This window comes from Nerophis lumbriciformis, linkage group LG24, assembly GCF_033978685.3.
Source record: "Nerophis lumbriciformis linkage group LG24, RoL_Nlum_v2.1, whole genome shotgun sequence".
NCBI classification, from domain to species: domain Eukaryota; kingdom Metazoa; phylum Chordata; class Actinopteri; order Syngnathiformes; family Syngnathidae; genus Nerophis; species Nerophis lumbriciformis.
Window position 1 is genome coordinate 4475001 of NC_084571.2, and position 25000 is coordinate 4500000.

Consider the following 25000-nt stretch of genomic DNA (forward strand, 5'->3'; position numbering starts at 1 on the left):
AATCATTAAGAAAATTACAAAAATAAATTTAAAATCAATTAATAACGACTTTATAACATAAAAAAGTTTTGGTTTGAATATTTTTTTATGGTAACAATTGTTTTTATGTCTGCAATTTTTTTTTTTTGGTAGCAAATCCATTATTTTTGTTTGCAAATATTTCTTCATAGAAATGACTTCCTGTCGAGTTATACTAAAGTATATGCTTTTTTCTACCGCCAGAGGGAGACATTATGCATTACTTTGGTCTCCATGTAGGCTCAGGGAGTGACTGATTTATCACTGATAAATCATTTGAAAAATTACTAAAATATATTTAAAATCAATTAATAAAGACTTTCAAACATAACAAAGTTTTGGTTTGAATATTTTTTTTGGTAACAATTTTTTTTGTGTCTGCAAATTATTTTTTTGGTAGAAAATCCATTATTTTTGTTTGCAAATATTTCTTCATGGAAATTAGTTCCTGTCGAGTTATATTAAAGCTATATTCTCTTTTCACCGCCAGAGGGAGACATTATGCATTACTTTGGTCTCCATGTAAGTTCAGGGAGTGAGTGATTTATCACTGATAAATCATTAAGAAAATTACAAAAATAAATTTAAAATCAATAACGACTTTATAACATAAAAAAGTTTTGGTTTGAATATTTTTTTATGGTAACAATTGTTTTTATGTCTGCAAATTATTTTTTTTGGTAGCAAATCCATTATTTTTGTTTGCAAATATTTCTTCATAGAAATGACTTCCTGTCGAGTTATACTAAAGTATATGCTTTTTTCTACCGCCAGAGGGAGACATTATGCATTACTTTGGTCTCCATGTAGGCTCAGGGAGTGACTGATTTATCACTGATAAATCATTTGAAAAATTACTCAAATATATTTAAAATCAATTAATAACCACTTTCAAACATAACAAAGTTTTGGTTTGAATATTTTTTTTGGTAACAATTTTTTTTGTGTCTGCAAATTATTTTTTTGGTAGAAAATCCATTATTTTTGTTTGCAAATATTTCTTCATGGAAATTAGTTCCTGTCGAGTTATATTAAAGCTATATTCTCTTTTCACCGCCAGAGAGAGACATTATGCATTACTTTGGTCTCCATGTAAGATCAGGGAGTGAATGATTTATCATTAATTAATCATTTTTTTAAAATACTAAAAATATATTTAAAATCAATTATTAACGACTTTCAAACATAAAGTTTTGGTTTGGATATTTTTTTTTGGTAAAAAATTTCTTGTGTCTGTAAATTATTATTTATTTGGTAGCAAATCCATTATTTTTGTTTGAAAATATCTCTTCATAGAAATGACTTCCTGTCGAGTTATACTAAAGTTATATGCTTTTTTTTCACCACCAGAAGGAGACATTATGCATTACTTTGGTCTCCATGTAGGCTCAGGGAGTGACTGATTTATCACTGATAAATCATTTGAAAAATTAATCAAATATATTTAAAATCAATTAATAAAGACTTTCAAACATAACAAAGTTTTGGTTTGAATATTTGTTTTGGTAACAATTTTTTTGGTGTCTGCAAATTATTATTTTTTTGGTAGCAAATCCATTATTTTTGTTTGCAAATATTTCTTCATAGAAATGACTTCCTGTCGAGTCATATTAAAGCTATACGCTCTTTTCACCGCCAGAGGGAGACATTATGCATTACTTTGGTCTCCATGTAAGTTCAGGGAGTGAGTGATTTATCACTGATAAATCATTAAGAAAATTACAAAAATAAATTTTAAATCAATAACGACTTTATAACATAAAAAAGTTTTGGTTTGAATATTTTTTTATGGTAACAATTGTTTTTATGTCTGCAAATTTTTTTTTTTGGTAGCAAATCCATTATTTTTGTTTGCAAATATTTCTTCATAGAAATGACTTCCTGTCGAGTTATACTAAAGTATATGCTTTTTTCTACCGCCAGAGGGAGACATTATGCATTACTTTGGTCTCCATGTAGGCTCAGGGAGTGAGTGATTTATCACTGATAAATCATTTGAAAAATTACTCAAATATATTTAAAATCAATTAATAACCACTTTCAAACATAACAAAGTTTTGGTTTGAATATTTTTTTTGGTAACAATTTTTTTTGTGTCTGCAAATTATTTTTTTTGGTAGAAAATCCATTATTTTTGTTTGCAAATATTTCTTCATGGAAATTAGTTCCTGTCGAGTTATATTAAAGCTATATTCTCTTTTCACCGCCAGAGAGAGACATTATGCATTACTTTGGTCTCCATGTAAGTTCAGGGAGTGAGTGATTTATCACTGATAAATCATTAAGAAAATTACAAAAATAAATTTGAAATCAATTAATAACGACTTTATAACATAAAAAAGTTTTGGTTTGAGTATTTTTTTATGGTAACAATTGTTTTTATGTCTGCAAATCTTTTTTTTTGGTAGCAAATCCATTATTTTTGTTTGCAAATATTTCTTCATAGAAATTACTTCCTGTCGAGTTATACTAAAGTATATGCTTTTTTCTACCGCCAGAGGGAGACATTATGCATTACTTTGGTCTCCATGTACGTAGGCTCAGGGAGTGATTTATCACTGATAAATCATTTGAAAAATTACTCAAATATATTTAAAATCAATTAATAACCACTTTCAAACATAACAAAGTTTTGGTTTGAATATTTTTTTTGGTAACAATTTTTTTTGTGTCTGCAAATTATTTTTTTGGTAGAAAATCCATTATTTTTGTTTGCAAATATTTCTTCATGGAAATTAGTTCCTGTCGAGTTATATTAAAGCTATATTCTCTTTTCACCGCCAGAGAGAGACATTATGCATTACTTTGGTCTCCATGTAAGTTCAGGGAGTGAGTGATTTATCACTGATAAATCATTAAGAAAATTACAAAAATAAATTTAAAATCAATAACGACTTTATAACATAAAAAAGTTTTGGTTTGAATATTTTTTTATGGCAACAATTGTTTTTATGTCTGCAAATTTTTTTTTTGGTAGCAAATCCATTATTTTTGTTTGCAAATATTTCTTCATAGAAATGACTTCCTGTCGAGTTATACTAAAGTATATGCTTTTTTCTACCGCCAGAGGGAGACATTATGCATTACTTTGGTCTCCATGTAGGCTCAGGGAGTGAGTGATTTATCACTGATAAATCATTTGAAAAATTACTCAAATATATTTAAAATCAATTAATAACCACTTTGAAACATAAAGTTTTGGTTTGAATATTTTTTTTTTGCTAACAATTTTTTTTGTGTCTGCAAATTATTTTTTTGGTAGAAAATCCACTATTTTTGTTTGCAAATATTTCTTCATGGAAATTAGTTCCTGTCGAGTTATATTAAAGCTATATTCTCTTTTCACCGCCAGAGAGAGACATTATGCATTACTTTGGTCTCCATGTAAGATCAGGGAGTGAATGATTTATCATTAATAAATCATTTTTTTAAAATACTAAAAATATATTTAAAATCAATTATTAACGACTTTCAAACACAAAGTTTTGGTTTGGATATTTTTTTTTGGTAAAAAATTTCTTGTGTCTGTAAATTATTATTTATTTGGTAGCAAATCCATTATTTTTGTTTGAAAATATCTCTTCATAGAAATGACTTCCTGTCGAGTTATACTAAAGTTATATGCTTTTTTTTCACCACCAGAAGGAGACATTATGCATTACTTTGGTCTCCATGTAGGCTCAGGGAGTGAGTGATTTATCACTGATAAATCATTTGAAAAATTACTAAAATATATTTAAAATCAATTAATAAAGACTTTCAAACATAACAAAGTTTTGGTTTGAATATTTGTTTTGGTAACAATTTTTTTTGTGTCTGCAAATTATTATTTTTTTGGTAGCAAATCCATTATTTTTGTTTGCAAATATTTCTTCATAGAAATGACTTCCTGTCGAGTCATATTAAAGCTATACGCTCTTTTCACCGCCAGAGGAAGACATTATGCATTACTTTGTTCTCCATGTAAGATCAGGGAGTGAATGATTTATCATTAATAAATCATTTTTTAAAAATACAAAAAAAATATTTAAAATCAATTATTAACGACTTTCAAACATAAAGTTTTGGTTTGGATATTTTTTTTTGGTAAAAAATTTCTTGTGTCTGTAAATTATTATTTATTTGGTAGCAAATCCATTATTTTTGTTTGAAAATATCTCTTCATAGAAATGACTTCCTGTCGAGTTATACTAAAGTTATATGCTTTTTTTTTCACCACCAGAAGGAGACATTATGCATTACTTTGGTCTCCATGTAGGCTCAGGGAGTGACTGATTTATCACTGATAAATCATTTGAAAAATTACTCAAATATATTTAAAATCAATTAATAAAGACTTTCAAACATAACAAAGTTTTGGTTTGAATATTTGTTTTGGTAACAATTTTTTTTGTGTCTGCAAATTATTATTTTTTTGGTAGCAAATCCATTATTTTTGTTTGCAAATATTTCTTCATAGAAATGACTTCCTGTCGAGTCATATTAAAGCTATACGCTCTTTTCACCGCCAGAGGGAGACATTATGCATTACTTTGGTCTCCATGTAAGTTCAGGGAGTGAGTGATTTATCACTGATAAATCATTAAGAACATTACAAAAATAAATTTAAAATCAATTAATAACGACTTTATAACATAAAAAAGTTTTGGTTTGAATATTTTTTTATGGTAACAATTGTTTTTATGTCTGCAAATTTTTTTTTTTGGTAGCAAATCCATTATTTTTGTTTGCAAATATTTCTTCATAGAAATGACTTCCTGTCGAGTTATACTAAAGTATATGCTTTTTTCTACCGCCAGAGGGAGACATTATGCATTACTTTGGTCTCCATGTAGGCTCAGGGAGTGAGTGATTTATCACTGATAAATCATTTGAAAAATTACTCAAATATATTTAAAATCAATTAATAACCACTTTCAAACATAACAAAGTTTTGGTTTGAATATTTTTTTTGGTAACAATTTTTTTTGTGTCTGCAAATTATTATTTTTTTGGTAGAAAATCCATTATTTTTGTTTGCAAATATTTCTTCATAGAAATGACTTCCTGTCGAGTCATATTAAAGCTATACGCTCTTTTCACCGCCAGAGGGAGACATTATGCATTACTTTGGTCTCCATGTAAGTTCAGGGAGTGAGTGATTTATCACTGATAAATCATTAAGAAAATTACAAAAATAAATTTAAAATCAATTAATAACGACTTTATAACATAAAAAAGTTTTGGTTTGAATATTTTTTTATGGTAACAATTGTTTTTATGTCTGCAAATTTTTTTTTTTGGTAGCAAATCCATTATTTTTGTTTGAAAATATCTCTTCATAGAAATGACTTCCTGTCGAGTTATACTAAAGTATATGCTTTTTTCTACCGCCAGAGGGAGACATTATGCATTACTTTGGTCTCCATGTAGGCTCAGGGAGTGAGTGATTTATCACTGATAAATCATTTGAAAAATTACTCAAATATATTTAAAATCAAATAATAACCACTTTCAAACATAACAAAGTTTTGGTTTGAATATTTTTTTTGGTAACAATTTTTTTTGTGTCTGCAAATTATTTTATTGGTAGAAAATCCATTATTTTTGTTTGCAAATATTTCTTCATGGAAATTAGTTCCTGTCGAGTTATATTAAAGCTATATTCTCTTTTCACCGCCAGAGAGAGACATTATGCATTACTTTGGTCTCCATGTAAGATCAGGGAGTGAATGATTTATCATTAATAAATCATTTTTTTAAAATACTAAAAATATATTTAAAATCAATTATTAACGACTTTCAAACATAAAGTTTTGGTTTGGATATTTTTTTTTGGTAAAAAATTTCTTGTGTCTGTAAATTATTATTTATTTGGTAGCAAATCCATTATTTTTGTTTGAAAATATCTCTTCATAGAAATGACTTCCTGTCGAGTTATACTAAAGTTATATGCTTTTTTTTCACCACCAGAAGGAGACATTATGCATTACTTTGGTCTCCATGTAGGCTCAGGGAGTGACTGATTTATCACTGATAAATCATTTGAAAAATTACTAAAATATATTTAAAATCAATTAATAAAGACTTTCAAACATAACAAAGTTTTGGTTTGAATATTTGTTTTGGTAACAATTTTTTGTGTGTCTGCAAATTATTATTTTTTTGGTAGCAAATCCATTATTTTTGTTTGCAAATATTTCTTCATAGAAATGACTTCCTGTCGAGTCATATTAAAGCTATACGCTCTTTTCACCGCCAGAGGGAGACATTATGCATTACTTTGGTCTCCATGTAAGATCAGGCAGTGAATGATTTATCATTAATAAATCATTTTTAAAAAATACAAAAAAAACATTTAAAATCAATTATTAACGACTTTCAAACATAACAAAGTTTTGGTTTGAATGTCTTTTGGTAACAATTTTTTTGTGTCTGCAAATTATAATTTTTTTTAAAGGCAAATCCATTATTTTTGTTTGCAAATATCTCTTCATAGAACTGACTTCCTGTCGAGTTATAATAAAGTTAGGTGCTTTTTTCACCGCCAGAGGGAAACATAATAAGTTATTTTGGTGTCCATGTAAGAGCCTTCTCTTCCAGGGAGCGAGTGAATTATCGTAAATAAATCATCCATGCATCCATTTTCTACCGCTTGTCCCAATGTGTATGATAATTAATTGTTTTTCAACAATTACCGGTATTACCGACCTAAGGTGAATATAATGTGGGTTTTCCTCAGGAAAATTCAAAAATATGAGGGAGTAAATGACAAAATGTACTTAATATAGCTGTGTTTGAATATAGCTTCCTTCAAAATATTCTGATGATGTTTCATAAAATGTTTTTTGTAAAAATCTTTTGCCAGCTTTTAGGCCACACCCATTTTCCAAATGGTGTTTACCTGCGCGGTGACGATGTTGGCGCCCGTAAAGGAGGACACCTTCCATTTCGGCACGGCGCAGCACACGATGGCGCCGATGAGGCCCAGGACCCCCAGGGCCACGCAGACGATCTGAACTCCCACGGATCCCATTCTGGCAAAAAAAAAAAAAAGAAGGTCAAAGGTCACCACGCTTAACACGGAACGTTCACGTCCACTCTGAGGCCGTCGTGTTTTTGGTTCAACATCCCCCCGAGGGCTACGTTTTCAAAGAGGCGCGTGTCCCGACAGGCCCGACGGCGGCGTCATCTCCGCCCAGCGCTCCGAGAGGCGAGAGAACCGCTCCCTTTCTTGGAAAGGAGCAAAATCGGGTTTTTGGAGAAGTTCTGGTCAGATGATCTTTAGCTTTCGTGGAATTTGGAAATGTGGATTGCGAGAAGATGAATGGAGCTTTGTGGCGAATGTCATATTACGTAAGAGGCTCTCATGACTCCCTTTGCTCCAAAATGTCCCCGTTAATGTAAGTTATCACCCCAAAACTCCAAATCCTCCTGTTGGACAAAAACACTCAAGCCGAGTTAGAGACAGAAAAAAAAAAAAGAGTGGCCCCAGGTCAGGAACTTAATAGAAGTGGTGATCGTTTGTTTTGATGAATCATCAAAGTGGTGAAGATGCCCAGTGGAAAGAAGAGGAAAGATTAGAAAGCAGCGAGGGGAAGAACCTACCTGGAACAAAAAAAGGTCTTGGTTGGGCGCTGGCTGGTGGAGAGTGTGCGGAGACAAGGAAGGAAACAAGATGGTGTCTTGTTGGAGGAATGTGAGGTGCAGGGTGGGGCCCCACTCCAGCAGGGGGAGGACGTACCTGAGGACCAGACTGGACTTGTCCTACACGCCAACGTCGACTTCTCTCCTCGTCCTTCTCCACGCTCAAAAAACAAAACACATGCACAGAAACACCGAAGACTTTACCAAAAAAATTGGGAAAAAAACCTTCCAATAAGTTGTTTCTGATCCCAACTCAGGGTCTTGTGATCAGAACCGACTTGACTCGCCTCGTTTTTGGAGGGGAAAAAAATATATCTGATGACAAGCAACCATCACGTCAGGAGGCGGATTTAAAAAAAAATTGTTTTTTTGGGCCGTGATATTGTGGGGAAGGAAACTCCACTGGCTGGGACACAACATTAGGGACATCTGCACAGTATTTATCAAATCAAACTTTATTTTCAAAAAGCGATTTTCATACATACAATAATGCAATTATGCAGAGTGCTTTACAAACTTAAAAACAATACCCCGATGACCAAGATCCCACACACACACACACACACACACACACACACACACACACACACACACACACACACACACACACACACACACACACACACACACACACACACACAGTTTTTGATCATCACTTGTGGGGACCACCCTTTCTACAGGTTGTGTCATAACGAGGACTATGGGTTTTTCGTTTTACCGAGATGCGAGAATAGTTGGAGTGGACATCGGATGAAGGTAGGTACATGATTTAATAATGACTATAAAAAAGTACAAAATTAAAGGCGCGCACAAAGGCGGAGAACAAACTTGACTAATGAAACAAAAACTAGCACTTGGGCAAAAAACTATGAACATGAAACAAATAAACACTTAGTGTGACAAGACTATAGACCAGTGGTTCTTAACCTGCGTTCGATCAAACCCTAGGGGTTCGGTGAGTCGGCCTCAGGGGTTCGGCGGAGCCTCCGCCACGGAGGTATAGACAGATCCGAATTATTGTGTAAATAAAAACTTCTCCCTATTGGTGTATTATGGATACCCCCAAACAATGTTCCCTCTAATTTTCCATTTGATTTGCAGGTTTTTTGATTGATTGATTGAAACTTTTACTAGCAGATTGCAAAGGAAGAGAATACAGTACAGTTTACAGAGTACAGTACATATATTCCGTACAATTGACCACTGAATGGTAACACCCGAATAAGTTTTTCAACTTGTTTAAGTCGGGGTCCACGTTAATCAATTCATGGTAATGTGTGTAAGGTGTGTAATTTGTTGAGTTCATGCACTGTGTTGGTTTTGTTCTTTGAACAAGGTGATGTTCATGCACGGTTCATTTTGTGCACCAGTAAAAAAACATAACTTTTTCTTGAATTTGACATTTTTTTTTTTTTTTTTATTTTTCACTAAAGAAGGGTTCGGTGAATGCGCATGTGAAACTGGTGGGGTTCGGTACCTCCAACAAGGTTAAGAACCACTGATATAGACAAAACTCACTTGGCATGGAACTATGGTGGCATGGGTAGCAGAAGTCTAACAGAGTTAATGTCGCCAGGCGGACTTCCTGGCAACTATCGGCTTAAATAGTCTTGAACATGATTAATGACAGGTGTGTGAGTCCAAATGAATCAGGTGCGTGACATGACAGGTGAAAACGAATGGGTTGTCATGGAAACAAAACAAACAAGAGCGCACAAAGAGTCCAAAAACCAAACCGAACCTAACCAAAACAAAACACGATCACACAGACATGACATTGTGGAGGCATAATAAAAATGGTCTAAAATGGCCACTGCCCAGTTAGCTCATACACGTCTTTAAATCTCTGGATTGATGAAGTCATGTGCTGATCGTTCTTACTGGGGACCCTGGGGAAAAAGAGTAAATATGGTTCATGGGGACCAAATTTGAAATAATTTTGCATAATTCACACAAATTTGTACGTGACTACTGAGAAGAAAAAAAAGAAGCTCAAATTAAATATGACATGATGGTCAGAATACAGAACTACAGCTGTCCTCTTATCAATCAATCAATCAATCTTTATTTATATAGCCCTAAATCACAAGTGTCTCAAAGGGCTGCACAAGCCACAACGACATCCTCGGTACAAAGCCCACATACGGGCAAGGAAAAACTCACCCCAGTGGGACGTCGATGTGAATGACTATGAGAAACCTTGGAGAGGACCGCATATGTGGGTAACCCCCCCCCTCTAGGGGAGACCGAAAGAAATGGATGTCGAGTGGGTCTGACATAATATTGTGAGAGTCCAGTCCATAGTGGATCCAACATAATAGTAAGAGTCCAGTCCATAGTGGGGCCAGCAGGACACCATCCCGAGCGGAGACGGGTCAGCAGCGCAGAGATGTTCCCAGCCGATGCACAGGCGAGCGGTCCACCCCGGGTCCCGACTCTGGACAGCCAGCACTTCATCCATGGCCACCGGACCTGTGCCCCCCCCCCTCAAGGAAAAGGGGAGCAGAGGAGAAAAGAAAAGAAACGGCAGATCAACTGGTCTAACAGGGGGGCTATTTAAAGGCTAGAGTATACAAATGAGTTTTAAGATGGGACTTAAATGCTTCTACTGAGGTAGCATCTCTAATTGTTACCGGGAGGGCATTCCATAGTACTGGAGCCCGAATAGAAAACGCTCTATAGCCCGCAGACTTTTTTTGGGCTCTGGGAATCACTAATAAGCCGGAGTTCTTTGAACGCAGATTTCTTGCCGGGACATATGGTACAATGCAATCGACAAGATAGGACGGAGCTAGACCGTGTAGTATTTTATACGTAAGTAGTAAAACCTTAAAGTCACATCTTAAGTGCACAGGAAGCCAGTGCAGGTGAGCCAGTATAGGCGTAATATGATCAAACTTTCTTGTTCTTGTCAAAAGTCTAGCAGCCGCATTTTGTACCAACTGTAATTTTTTAATGCTAGACATAGGGAGACCCGAAAATAATACGTTACAGTAGTCGAGACGAGACGTAACGAACGCATGAATAATGATCTCAGCGTCGCTAGTGGATAAAATAGAACGAATTTTAGCGATATTACGGAGATGAAAGAAGGCCGTTTTAGTAACACTCTTAATGTGTGATTCAAACGAGAGAGTTGGGTGGAAGATAATACCCAGATTCTTTACTGATTCGCCTTGTGTAATTGTTTGGTTGTCAAATGTTAAGGTGGTATTATTAAATAAATGTCGGTGTTTAGCAGGACCGATAATCAGCATTTCCGTTTTCTTGGCGTTGAGTTGCAAGAAGTTAGCGGACATCCATTGTTTAATTTCATTAAGACACGCCTCCAGCTGACTACAATCCGGCGTGTTGGTCAGCTTTAGGGGCATGTAGAGTTGGGTGTCATCAGCATAGCAATGAAAGTTAACACCGTATTTGCGTATGATGTCGCCTAGCGGCAGCATGTAAATACTAAAGAGTGCAGGGCCAAGAACCGAACCCTGAGGAACTCCGCACGTTACCTTAACATAGTCCGAGGTCACATTATTATGGGAGACGCATTGCATCCTGTCAGTAAGATAAGAGTTAAACCACGACAAAGCTAAGTCTGACATACCAATACGTGTTTTGATACGCTCTAATAAAATATTATGATCGACGGTATCGAAAGCAGCGCTAAGATCAAGAAGCAGCAACATAGATGACGCATCAGAATCCATCGTTAGCAGTAGATCATTAGTCATTTTTGCGAGGGCTGTCTCCGTAGAGTGATTTGCCCTGAAACCGGATTGAAAAGGTTCACAGAGATTGTTAGACACTAAGTGTTCATTTAGCTGCTGTGCGACAATTTTTTCGAGGATTTTCGAAATAAAGGGAAGGTGGGACACCGGTCGGTAGTTTACCATGAGGTCAGGATCAAGGTTAGGTCTTTTGAGCAGAGGATGAATAACCGCTTTCTTGAATGCTAGGGGAACAGTGCCAGAGGAAAGTGATAAGTTTATAATATTTAGCACTGATGGACCTAATAATACAAATTATTATTATAATTATATATAATATTATTATTGTATTATAATAATACAATTCTTATAGGAAGTTTCACCACTTAAATGTTAAAGCAAATCCTGCATCTTCTGTGACATGACTGAAAACTGCTATTTAGCAGTAATGAAGTTGTCTGCAACTCCAACTACCATATATAGAAGGCTGGAAAATTCTGAATGTGAATCATACTTTAAAGTAATAATGTTTTATAATCATGCTGCATGAAAATGTCATCCTAAGGAACACTAAACCAGATTTTGTTTTTGGAAAAATATATTAGTTTTAACTAAGGATGGATACCACACAGAATCACAGTACTATTAATGCCAAGATAATTTTTCAAGAAAATTAATTTTCTCTTTTACCAATATTTGAAACACGTAAACAAAGTAACCCAAATTTCCCTGTTGTGGGATCAATAAAGGATTATCTTATTTTACCTTAAACCACAGAAATAAAATACAAACTCAGTTAAACTTTTATTTTTACTTTTTATTTTTAACAACATTGAACATAAAGAACATAAAAAACTGTTCCACTTAACCAGTCTTGCTGATTATCTCTTAATCTACTATTTTACCTGCAATCTCCTTTAGTAGGCCGTAATGCAGTTGTACACTTAGAACTTTCAAAAAAAAAAAAAAAAGGTTTCCCTTTAGGGGACCTGTTTTTTTTGTCCCCATACCGTCAGGGGTCCCCTAAAGGTGACTGTGTAAACAGAGCGATGTCCCCATTAAGTAAGCATTGCCAGAACACACACACACACACGCACACACACACACACACACACACACACACACACACACACACACACACACACACACACACACACACACACACACACACACACACACACACACACACACACACACACACACACACACACACACGCGACTATATGAACAAATGAATGCATGAGTACAGAGGATACAGGTGAGTAAACACTATCACAGGAGTAATCTGCACCAGGAGGTCATCATTTATCACTAATAACTCGGTTTTAGTTTCAATCAATCAATTAATCATCCATCCGCCCCTTGGGCGACTGGTGCAATGGACGTGGAGTGGATCTGGTTAATAGTGTGAGAGTCCAGTCCATAGTGGATCTAGTTAATAGTGTGAGAGTCCAGTCCATAGTGGATCTAGTTAATAGTGTGAGAGTCCAGTCCATAGTGGATCTAGTTAATAGTGTGAGAGTCCAGTCCATAGTGGATCTAGTTAATAGTGTGAGAGTCCAGTCCATAGTGGACCTAGTTAATAGTGTGAGAGTCCAGTCCATAGTGGACCTAGTTAATAGTGTGAGAGTACAGTCCATAGTGGACCTAGTTAATAGTGTGAGAGTCCAGTCCATAGTGAATCTAGTTAATAGTGTGAGAGTCCAGTCCAAAGTGGATCTAGTTAATAGTGTGAGAGTCCAGTCCATAGTGGATCTAGTTAATAGTGTGAGAGTCCAGTCCATAGTGGACCTAGTTAATAGTGTGAGAGTACAGTCCATAGTGGACCTAGTTAATAGTGTGAGAGTCCAGTCCATAGTGGACCTAGTTAATAGTGTGAGAGTCCAGTCCAAAGTGGATCTAGTTAATAGTGTGAGAGTACAGTCCATAGTGGATCTAGTTAATAGTGTGAGAGTCCAGTCCAAAGTGGATCTAGTTAATAGTGTGAGAGTCCAGTACATAGTGGATCTAGTTAATAGTGTGAGAGTCCAGTCCATAGTGGATCTAGTTAATAGTGTGAGAGTCCAGTCCATAGTGGATCTAGTTAATAGTGTGAGAGTCCAGTCCATAGTGGATCTAGTTAATAGGGTGAGAGTCCAGTCCATAGTGGACCTAGTTAATAGTGTGAAAGTCCAGTCCATAGTGGACCTAGTTAATAGTGTGAGAGTCCAGTCCATAGTGGACCTAGTTAATAGTGTGAGAGTCCAGTCCATAGTGGATCTAGTTAATAGTGTGAGAGTCCAGTCCATAGTGGATCTAGTCCAGTCCATACTGGATCTAGTTAATAGTGTGAGAGTCCAGTCCATAGTGGATCTAGTTAATAGTGTGAGAGTCCAGTCCAAAGTGGATCTAGTTAATAGTGTGAGAGTCCAGTCCATAGTGGACCTAGTTAATAGTGTGAGAGTCCAGTCCATAGTGGATCTAGTTAACAGTGTGAGAGTCCAGTCCATAGTGGATCTAGTTAATAGTGTGAGAGTCCAGTCCATAGTGGACCTAGTTAATAGTGTGAGAGTCCAGTCCATAGTGGATCTAGTTAATAATGTGAGAGTCCAGTCCATAGTGGATCTAGTTAATAGTGTGAGAGTCCAGTCCATAGTGGACCTAGTTAATAGTGTGAGAGTACAGTCCATAGTGGACCTAGTTAATAGTGTGAGAGTCCAGTCCATAGTGGACCTAGTTAATAGTGTGAGAGTCCAGTCCAAAGTGGATCTAGTTAATAGTGTGAGAGTCCAGTCCATAGTGGATCTAGTTAATAGTGTGAGAGTCCAGTCCAAAGTGGATCTAGTTAATAGTGTGAGAGTCCAGTCCATAGTGGACCTAGTTAATAGTGTGAGAGTCCAGTCCATAGTGGACCTAGTTAATAGTGTGAGAGTCCAGTCCATAGTGGACCTAGTTAATAGTGTGAGAGTCCAGTCCATAGTGGATCTAGTTAATAGTGTGAGAGTCCAGTCCATAGCGGATCTAGTCCAGTCCATACTGGATCTAGTTAATAGTGTGAGAGTCCAGTCCATAGTGGATCTAGTTAATAGTGTGAGAGTCCAGTCCAAAGTGGATCTAGTTAATAGTGTGAGAGTCCAGTCCATAGTGGACCTAGTTAATAGTGTGAGAGTCCAGTCCATAGTGGATCTAGTTAACAGTGTGAGTCCAGTCCATAGTGGATCTAGTTAATAGTGTGAGAGTCCAGTCCATAGTGGATCTAGTTAATAATGTGAGAGTCCAGTCCATAGTGGATCTAGTTAATAGTGTGAGAGTCCAGTCCATAGTGGATCTAGTTAATAGTGTGAGAGTCCAGTCCATAGTGGACCTAGTTAATAGTGTGAGAGTACAGTCCATAGTGGACCTAGTTAATAGTGTGAGAGTCCAGTCCATAGTGGACCTAGTTAATAGTGTGAGAGTCCAGTCCAAAGTGGATCTAGTTAATAGTGTGAGAGTCCAGTCCATAGTGGATCTAGTTAATAGTGTGAGAGTCCAGTCCAAAGTGGATCTAGTTAATAGTGTGAGAGTCCAGTACATAGTGGATCTAGTTAATAGTGTGAGAGTCCAGTCCATAGTGTATCTAGTTAATAGTGTGAGAGTCCAGTCCGTAGTGGGGCCAGCAGGAGATCATCTTGAGTGGAGACAGGTCATCAGCGCAGAGACGTCCCCAACTTATGCACAGATGAGTGGTCCACCCTGGGTCCCGACATTAAGCAGCTAGCGCATCATCTGTGGTGACCTAATATCCTGTCCATGAAGGAGAGTGGGGCAGAGCAGAAAAGAGACGGCAGATCAACTGGTCTAAAAGGGGGTCTATTTAAAGGCTAGAGTATACAAATGAGTTTTAAGATGGGACTTAAATGCTTCTACTGAGGTAGCATCTCTAACTGTTACCGGGAGGGCATTCCAGAGTACTGGAGCCCGAATAGAAAACGCTCTATAGCCCGCAGACTTTTTTTGGTTTCTGGGAATCACTAATAAGCCGGAGTTCTTAGAACGCTTTGTTCTCAGTTCATCGCAAACAGGACAAAAGCTACACTGACGTACGTCGCATGTTACTCGAGAAGGAGTAGGAAGAAGCAGAATTGAATCAAGAAATAATTTTACATTTTAAGGTGAAAAACTGGCAGCTCAAAAATGGGTTGGTGGTTTTTACAGTGCATCACTTATTTTTACGGGGAAATTCTATATTTTTTTTAATCTTGATAGATTGAAAATGAAAACCAATGAGTTGACTGATGAACATTATCACATAATTTATTCAGAAAGTATAAATAACGACAAATAAAGATAGAATGCTTTTAACCGCAACATGTAAGTGTAAAAAAACAACATTATGATTTGTACATTTTCAGAATGTGCTTGTTCTATTTCTAAACAAAGAAAACAATCTGAAGTTGTCTTTATTTTTAAGTTATCATGCCATGATTTTACCAGTCTGGCCCACTTGGGAGTAGATTTTCCTCTTTATGGCCCCTGAGCTAAAATGAGTTTAACACCCCTGTTCTTTACCCTTCTCATATTTACTGAGTTTGTACATGATCCGTTCTGTAATAGGATGCAATTGTGTGATATTCAAGTTTGTACAGCGATTGTTGGGTAATAAAGAATAAAATAGTCAGTGTAATAATAAATATGATATGAATAACACTTTATCAAACAATCTGAAGATTCCCGTCATATCAATTCCTAGATATGGTCGAAAGTATTTAAAGCGCACTACGCAAAATAAACGCAACATTATTAATATTACTACTACGGATAATTTGAACAAAAACTCCTCAAAACAGCCCACTACCTATAATATGGTCTTTTTAAACATAAGATCATTGTCTCCCAAAACGTTATTAGTTAATGAGGTCATTAGAGACAACAATCTTAACGTCATTGGTCTCAGCGAAACCTGGCTCAAACCAGACAAATTTTTTGCGCTGAATGAGGCCTCTCCTCCTAACTATGCGAATGCACATATTGCCCGTCCCCTTAAAAGGGGTGGGGGAGTCTCACTAATATACAATGAAAACCTTAACCTTACCCCTAACCTAAGTAATAAATATAAATAATTTGAGGTGCTTACTATGAGGTCTGTCACACCGCCGCCTCTCTACCTGGCTGTTATCTACCGCCCCCAAAGGGCCCTATTCGGACTTTATCAGTGACTTGTCAGAGTTCGTTGCTGATCTAGTGATGCACGCCGACAATATAATCATAATAGGGGACTTTAATATCCATATGAATACCCCATCGGACCCTCAGTGCGTGGTGCTCCAGACTATAATTGATAGCTGTGGTCTTACACAAATAATAAATGAACCCACGCATCGCAACGGTAATACGATAGATCTAGTGCTTGTCAGGGGCGTCACCACCTCCAAAGTTATGATACTCCCGTATACTAAAGTAATGTCCGATCATTACCTTATAAAATTCGAAGTTCTGACTCATTGTCAACAAGCTAATAATAATAATAACTGCTCTACCTCAGTAGAAGCATTTAAGTCCCATTTTAAAACTCATTTGTATCCTGTAGCCTTTAAATAGACCCCCTTTTTAGACGAGTTGATCTGCCGTTTCTTTTCGGCTCTGCCCCCTCCTTCGTGGAGGGAAGGCACAGGTTCGGTGGCCACGAATGAAGCGCTGGCCGTCCAAAGTCAGGACCCGGGGTGGACCGCTCGTCTGTGCATCGGTTGGGGACATCTCTGCGCTGCTGACACGTCTCCGCTCAAGATCTTGCTGGCCCCACTATGGACTGGACTCTCATTATTATGTTAGATCCACTATGGACTGGACTCTCACAATATAATGCTAGATCCACTCGACTCCAAGGTTTCTCATTGTCCCATTGGGTTGAGTTTTTCCTTGTCCTGATGTGGGATCCTGATGTCGTTGTGGCTTGTGCAGCCCTTTGAGACACTTGTGATTTAGGGCTATATAAGTAAACATTGATTGATTGATTGATTATAGAGTGAATAAAATACCAGTCGGAGGAGTACAACTTAGTGACATAAGCATAGTAGAATGAACAGTAGAATGAACAAATGCAGTATATTGGACATTACTGTAGTGAATATATAATGAAAGATACACCTTGTACATACTTACGCTGTTAAATATATTTTAAGGTCGATTTTAATCTAGTGGAGGAGTTCAAGTACCTCGGGGTCTTGTTCACGAGTGGGGGAAGAGTGGATCGTGAGATTGACAGGCGGATCGGTGCGGCGTCTTCAGTAATGCGGACGCTGTATTGATCCGTTGTGGTGAAGAAGGAGCTGAGCCGGAAGGCAAAGCTCCCAATTTACCGGCCGATCTATGTTCCCATCCTCACCTATGGTCATGAGCTTTGGGTTATGACCGAAAGGACAAGCCGAAAGGACAAGATCACGGGTATAAGCGGCCGAAATGAGTTTCCTCCGCCGGGTGGCGGGGCTCTCCCTTAGAGATAGGGTGAGAAGCTCAAAGTAAAGCCGCTGCTCCTCCACATCGAGAGAAGCCAGATGAGGTGGTTCGGGCATCTGGTCAGGATGCTCGAGCCACCTCATTGGGGCACGTCCGACCAGTAGGAGGCCACAGGGAAGACCGAGGACACGTTGGGAACGCCTCAGGATCCCCCGGGAGGAGCTGGACGAGGTGGCTGGGGAGAGGGAAGTCTGGGCTTCTCTGCTTAGGCTGCTGCCCCCGCGACCCGACCACGGATACGCGGAAGAAAATGGATACATTTTAATATGTGTTATTATATTGTGCATGTGTACCTAATAAAGTGTCCTGCGTGCCGACGTTTCATTCCTCATAATAACCGTCAACATCAGCCTCGTGCACGCGTCAAGCAGCACATTTAAAGTGAAACTAAACGACGTGCGCGTCTTTCTTTCGCGCCAATGTCGCACGGACGCCGTGGTCCTCATCACAACCGTCACTTTTGATGTTAAAGGCGAACGACGTCTCTATTTGTCGCCTCGCCTGGATGGTGCATCTTTACAAACTTTATTTTTTGGGGGGGTTTTTTGCTTTCAGCAGCCATGAAGTCGCGACGGCGTTTCATTTAAGCGAGGAGCTGCAGTTCCGGTTTGTGCACACGCGGTGACGCCACTTCGCGCCAGCCACTGAATGCCGTTGACTTCCTGTTAGAGGCGGGACGTTTTTTTTTTTTAACTGACATGAGCCGTCGCCAATCAGGCTCTTTAGGATGGAAGCCGTCTAATCCTCCGCCGACCAATCACAATTCGAGAATCGTGTGACGCCCGAGTCGGCCTCTCGGCGACAGCGAAGTGACTTGAAACGGCGACGGCCTCGTTTTTTAAAGTTCCCGCAGGAAGAAGAGGGAAGGGAAGAAAGGCCCAAGTTGAGCTCAGGGGACTTTAATTTACACGCTGGGAGGACTATTAAGAAGCGAAACATAAGGTTAGAAGAGTTTTATTGAATCGATGACAACGAGCTAGCGAGCTAGCTCAGTTTAGCTAGATTAGCTCATTCATGCTACTATGTCACCAATGCTAGCCTTACTTTGACACTTTCTTTATTATGTGCGGCTCTTATACTTTCTGTTTTCTTCTTCTTGTTGATATCGCGGTGCGATCCAAGGTGCCATTCGGGAGCCCCGGTTTTTGACTGCACGAGAACGTCAGAATAAACAGAAAATGGCGGAGCCGGACAAACTAAACATCGACTCCATCATTCAGCGTCTTTTGGAAGGTGAGAAGATGGCAACATGTGCAGTTTGGAATAAAATGGTGGGATTTTAAGCTTGGGATCATGGTGACGTGGTGTTAGAGGCCGCCGATGGGACAACACGGTGCTACTGCTACTGTCATTTATTTTTCTCTACATTGCATTCTTAGGTAAATAGTTCCATTTTAACGCACCTGCATGTGAATCCAGAATAAAGACCAATAATGTTATTTTTTGATACCACATTATTATTTTGTAAAGAACGCATCAGGACTGAATCCAGAAAAAGTTACCGTATTTTCCGCACTATAAGGCGCACCGGATTATTAGCCGCACCTTCAATGAATGGCATATTTCATAACTTTGTCCACCAATAAGCCGCCCCGGACTATAAGCCGCGCCTACGCTGCGCTAAAGGGAATGTCAAAAAAACAGTCAGATAGGTCAGTCAAACTTTAATAATATATTAAAAACCAGCGTTCTAACAACTCTGTTCACTCCCAAAATGTACGCAAATGTGCAATCACAAACATAGTAAAATTCAAAATAGTGCAGAGCAATAGCAACATAATGTTGCTCGAACGTTAATGTCACAACACACAAAATAAACATAGCGCTCACTTTCTGAAGTTATTCTTCATTCGTAAATCCTTCGTCTTCGGTGTCCGAAGTGAAAAGTTGGGCAAATTTACGATCCACTGGCAGATGTTGGCGTCGTCTGGCGCTGCCTCCTCGTCTTAGTGAAGGTGTGTTCGCCTTCTGTCATCCATTGTTCCCACGCAGTTAGCAGTCTAGCTTCGAATGCCCTGTTGACACCAATATCTAGCGGCTGGAGGTCTTTTGTCAATCCACCCGGAATGACGGCGAGTATTGAATTAAGCGCGTAAGCGTGTCTCTCAATGTGCTGTTATGAGCTAGCAAATATAACAACTACACTACCCAGCATGCAACGATAGTTACGAGCATGCGCGGTAGCCCTGAGAAGCGTTGTTGTATGCTGGCAGTTAGAATGTGGTTATGAGCACGCTGTGAGTAAACGTTGAGAACTCAGTTAACACGCCTCGTCTGCATTATTTATAATTAGACAGACAACACACTTAATAGGAGCCATTTTGGGGTCTTTACATAAACACACAAATGGAAATGAAACGTCACATATCCCAGCATGCACCGCGCGCTTCTTCTACGGGGAAAAAAGATGGCGGCTGTTTACCGTAGTTGCGAGACCTAAACTTTATGAAAATGAATCTTAATATTTATCCATATATAAAGCGCACCGGGTTATAAGGCGCACTGTCAGCTTTTGAGAAAATTTGTGGTTTTTAGGTGCGCCTTATAGTGCGGAAAATACGGGTAAGTTAAAGTAGGGCTGGGCGTTATGGCCTTTTTTTTAATATCTCGATATTTTTAGGCCATGTCACAATACACAATATATATCTCGATATTTTGTCTTAGCCTTGAATGAACACTTGATGCATATAATCACACCAGTATGATGATTCTATGTGTCTACATTAAAACATTCTTGTTCATACTGCATTAATATATGCTCATTTTAAACTTTCATGCAGAGAGGGAAATCACAACTAAGTCAATTTAGCAAAACTGTATTTATTAAACAGTTATTAAGCAGTGGCACAAACATTCATGTCATTTCCAAAACAGAAAGTGCAAGATTGTCAGAGACATCTTAAAACAAGCTAGTAGTGCACTTTTGTGCATGATGTCACTAAGATGACAAATCAAAACAACACTAAATTAAAGTGTACTTTTTGTACAGAACGCCACTACAATAGTTTAAAACAAATAAAGTGCACTTTTGTGCATGATGTCACACAAGATATTTCAATAATTGTCAAATAAAAATGAGCTGCATAATAGGAAATCAAATTGTGTACGCCATTCGCTATGTGGTAGGTTCCGGCGGACTCCTTATGTTGTGGACTATTTTTTTATACGGTGTTGATGTGGAAATGGTTGCCTCTGCATTTTGTTGGTGTGGCACCGAACGGAGATGTTGACATGCGGAGTAAGCACTCTTCATTCTCCAGCGGGTGACTTTTCAAATTATGCCACATATTAGCAGTAGATGCTACTTTTTGTAGCAACGCTTTTGCCCCACACTTGACATATTACGGTTGTCTGTTCGACATATTCCCGCTTGAAGCCAAACCACTGGCAGATGATGGACCCCGTCTTCTTGGGAATTAATTCTTCCTTCATTTGTTACCAGATTTGCACCTTCTTTCTCTCGTATTACCAATCGCACCACAGCTAACGTTACCCATGCTGCTACCTCTCTGCTCCGCGAGGGCGTATACGTATGTGACGTATGTAAGAAGGTGTGCTTGTTTAAGTCTCTGTGAGAAGCATAGACAACAAAGAGTGAAGAAGAGCCTGTTGTGTAATGCCTGCAGCTAAAAGCAACTGCGTGAGAACGTATACTCGAATATCACGATATAGTCATTTTCTGTATCGCACAGAGACAAACCCGCGATATATCGAGTATATCGATATATCGCCCAGCCCTAAGTTAAAGTACCAATGATTGTCACACACACATTAGGTGTGGTGAAATTTGTCCTCTGCATTTGACCCATCCCCTTGTTCACCCCCTGGGAGGTGAGGGGAGCAGTGAGCAGCAGCGGTGCCGCATCCCGGAATCATTTTTGGTGATTTAACTCCCAATTCCAACCCTTGATGCTGAGTGCCAAGCAGGGAGGTAATAGGTCCCATTTTTATAGTCTTTGGTTTAACTCAGCCGGGGTTTGAACTCGCAACCTACCGATCTCAGGGCGGACACTCTAACCACTAGGCCACTGAGTAGGTTAGAAGAGTAGATAGTTTATTATTTGTTCAGTCAGGGGTCAACAAAATAAACAAACAGTTCTACATAAACAAACAGTTTTACATTCATAAATTGACAATTTTACAGACCGAAAGGGTTTAGGCTGAAGTTGAGCACTTATTTCGCCTAAACCTATAAACAATCTCAAATACAAGATGAGCTTCATAGAAATAAGACATTTTCTGTACACAACATATTATAAATACACCTTGTAACATTAAACATATATTTCTTATTGTAATCAAATAACAACTTGGGCACTAAAAAAGATAGTGAACATACTAGACAATTTCTCTTTTAGTAGTAAGTGAGCAAACAAAGGCTCCAAACTTGGCTGTTGACATATACAGTAACGTATTGTGTCATGTCTCATTCTATTATTTTGTCAAAATTATGAGAGGCATATGGTAGAAAATTGATTAATTATCTTGTTAATTTAAAGTAAATATCTGGTGATATATATAATATATTTCTGTTTTAACATCTTCTATCTACACTTCTGTTAAAACGTAATAAGCACTTATTCTTCTGTTTAGATACTTTACATACATTTTGGGTGATACTACAATTTTGGGTATGGATCCAATACCAAGTAGTTACAGGATCATAAGTTGGTCATACTTAAAGTTCTCCTGCGTCCAGGGATGTATTTTCTGAGTTTCTAAACAATAACAAAAAGGACAAAATATTTAATGATAGTAAAGAATATCAATGTAATCATTGTAGTATTGACAATATATGGCTCTTGTACTTGGTATGTTTCCATAGATGTTTGTATAGATCTATCCATTTGTTTACATTGAGGAACGCTATCTTGCTGTTAGCGGTTAGCTATTGTATCCTCCTGTGGTGTGTAGTGAAGCATGTTTAGCCATTCCTCGTCCTGCAGGGAGGATACTTGTAAGAAATGCAGTTTGTCGCCATGGAGGCGAGGGTTAGTGATTTAGAAGTATCTAGAAGTAGCTGTGGATGGACGTTAGCCACTTGCCATTGTTTAAAAGCACTCCTTGCAGCTTATTGCTTCACCTTTATCGTTATTAGTAAGTCTGTTTCCACACTTTCTGCTTGTATGTGCTCTGTGTCTGCGTTGACTCACATGCCATTACCAGCACTGTGGCCACGCTGCGCCATCATGTCCATGTAAAAAAAAAAGTACCAGTATTTGTCATAGGCAGTATAGTACCCTTTTAATAACTCGTACCGTGGTACTTTATTAGTGCCAGAATACTGTACAACCCTGGCAGAGTAGGTATAGGTTTTGTGTGTTAGACGTCCACACATGCACATTTTTAAAAAGGAAACCAAATCTGTCCACATAAAAACACGTTTGCTCTCTGCCAAGGGCTAGAGTGTGAAAAAGCAAAAATCACACATTCTTCGCCTACGTCCTTCATTATAGCGAGAGATAAGATGTAGAAATATGTACAGTATCTCCATGCTAAATGTCCTCTGAGTGTGCTCAAATTAGTTCATGCCCATATGTCATTGTAATAAATTGTCTATTGTCAGGTGATATTGTCATTAGTCATATTAAATGAAGGCATACTTAAGAAAATGTGTACGTGTACATTTGACATTTCTATGATTGTAATAGGGCTTCACGGTGGCAGAGGGGTTAGTGCATCTGCCTCACAATACGAAGGTCCTGAGTAGTCTTGGGTTCAATCCCGGGCTCGGGATCTTTCTGTGTGGAGTTTGCATGTTCTCCCGGTGACTGCGTGGGTTCCCTCCGGGTACTCCGGCTTCCTCCCACTTCCAAAGACATGCACCTGGGGATAAGTTGATTGGCAACACTAAATTGGCCCTAGTGTGTGAATGTGAGTGTGAATGTTGTCTGTCTATCTGTGTTGGCCCTGCGATGAGGTGGCGACTTGTCCAGGGTGTACTCCGCCTTCCGCCCGATTGTAGCTGAGATAGGCTCCAGCGCCCCCCGCGACCCCAATGGGAATAAGCGGTAGAAAATGGATGGATGGATGATTGTAATATTGATTGTCTGTGGGGAAAATTAACAATCCATTAATGCATGAATTATATTGTTTTTTTATTTCCATATTGGTTGTTGCAGGCAGAAGATTGAGCATTAGTCTTTGTGGAGCTATCATGGTTGCGCTTCTTTAGACGGCAACCTTGTAGGGACTGACTTAACAGTGCTTCTGCTGGTCGCAGCCAAGTCGTGCACTGCAATTTGCATCAATTTCCTCAAGACAAAAAAATACCAATTTAATTTCACGCTAAATAAAGAATTCAGCCAAGTTTTTTTTATTTTTTTAAAGCACAGTATAGAGTACCCCAAAACGGGCATCTCCAAACACAGAGACATGTCCCACTACTGTTTCTTTCAGAAGCTATGATCAAAAGTATTAGCGTATTTTTCGGACCATAGGGTGCACCAGATTATAAGGCGCACTGGGGATGAACGAGTCTATTCAGGTCTACTTTCATACAAAAGGCGTGCCGGATTATAAAGCCCTTTAAAGGGATCATATACTTTCTACATTTAAAACACTTCCTTGTGGCCTACATAACATGTAATGGTGGTTCTTTGGTCAAAATGTTGCATAGATTATGTTTTACAGACCATCTTCAAGCCGCTTTCTGACTGTCTCTTCAGGATGCGCCGTTTTGAGGGCGGTTTTATTTACGTGGCTCCACTTCGACCGCGTCTTCTCCCTGTCATCTTTGTTGTACCTGTAGTTTTGAGTGCTTCCATAGCGAGTCTACTATAAGTTGGAACTGTACGCTACTTTATATTACAAATGGTGACAGTGGAGGATGAATCCCCCACAACAAGAGGATAGAGAAAAAGGAGGAGTTTATTGACTACATTGTTGGACTACAATGGTGGACCAGCCTAAAGCACTTTGGGTAAACCTTTACCATATATGGATAATCCGCTGATGTCAATTGAACAGGTGTCATCCTACACTCCACACTGGCTCTTATGTGTGACTGCTATCTACTGGTCACATGTATCATTACACCATGTACCAAATAAATTTGCTTTGAAGTCGGTAAGCACAATCAGAATTAATATGTACATTAGGCGCACCTGTCGATTCAAAAAAATATATAAATAAAAACTGAAAGGATTTTAAGTGCACCATATAGTCCGAAAAATACAGTAGTT

The 25000-nt window shown here is 38.2% G+C and overlaps 2 protein-coding genes across 2 annotated transcripts in view; one reads left to right on the forward strand and one right to left on the reverse strand.

Moving 5' to 3' along the window:
* cldni (claudin i) overlaps positions 1-7765 on the reverse strand; it is a 9425-nt gene extending 1660 nt beyond the window's left edge. The window contains exons 1-2 of the mRNA XM_061982157.1: positions 7606-7765; positions 6902-7034 (exon numbers count right to left, since the gene is read on the reverse strand). Of these exons, the coding sequence (XP_061838141.1) occupies positions 6902-7033 (132 nt within the window). The 5' untranslated portion in view covers position 7034; positions 7606-7765. The remainder of the gene's footprint in view (positions 1-6901; positions 7035-7605) is intronic.
* Positions 7766-18369: 10604 nt separating this feature from the next.
* ppp1caa (protein phosphatase 1, catalytic subunit, alpha isozyme a) overlaps positions 18370-25000 on the forward strand; it is a 26637-nt gene continuing 20006 nt past the window's right edge. The window contains exons 1-2 of the mRNA XM_061981382.2: positions 18370-18758; positions 18939-19049. Of these exons, the coding sequence (XP_061837366.1) occupies positions 18995-19049 (55 nt within the window). The 5' untranslated portion in view covers positions 18370-18758; positions 18939-18994. The remainder of the gene's footprint in view (positions 18759-18938; positions 19050-25000) is intronic.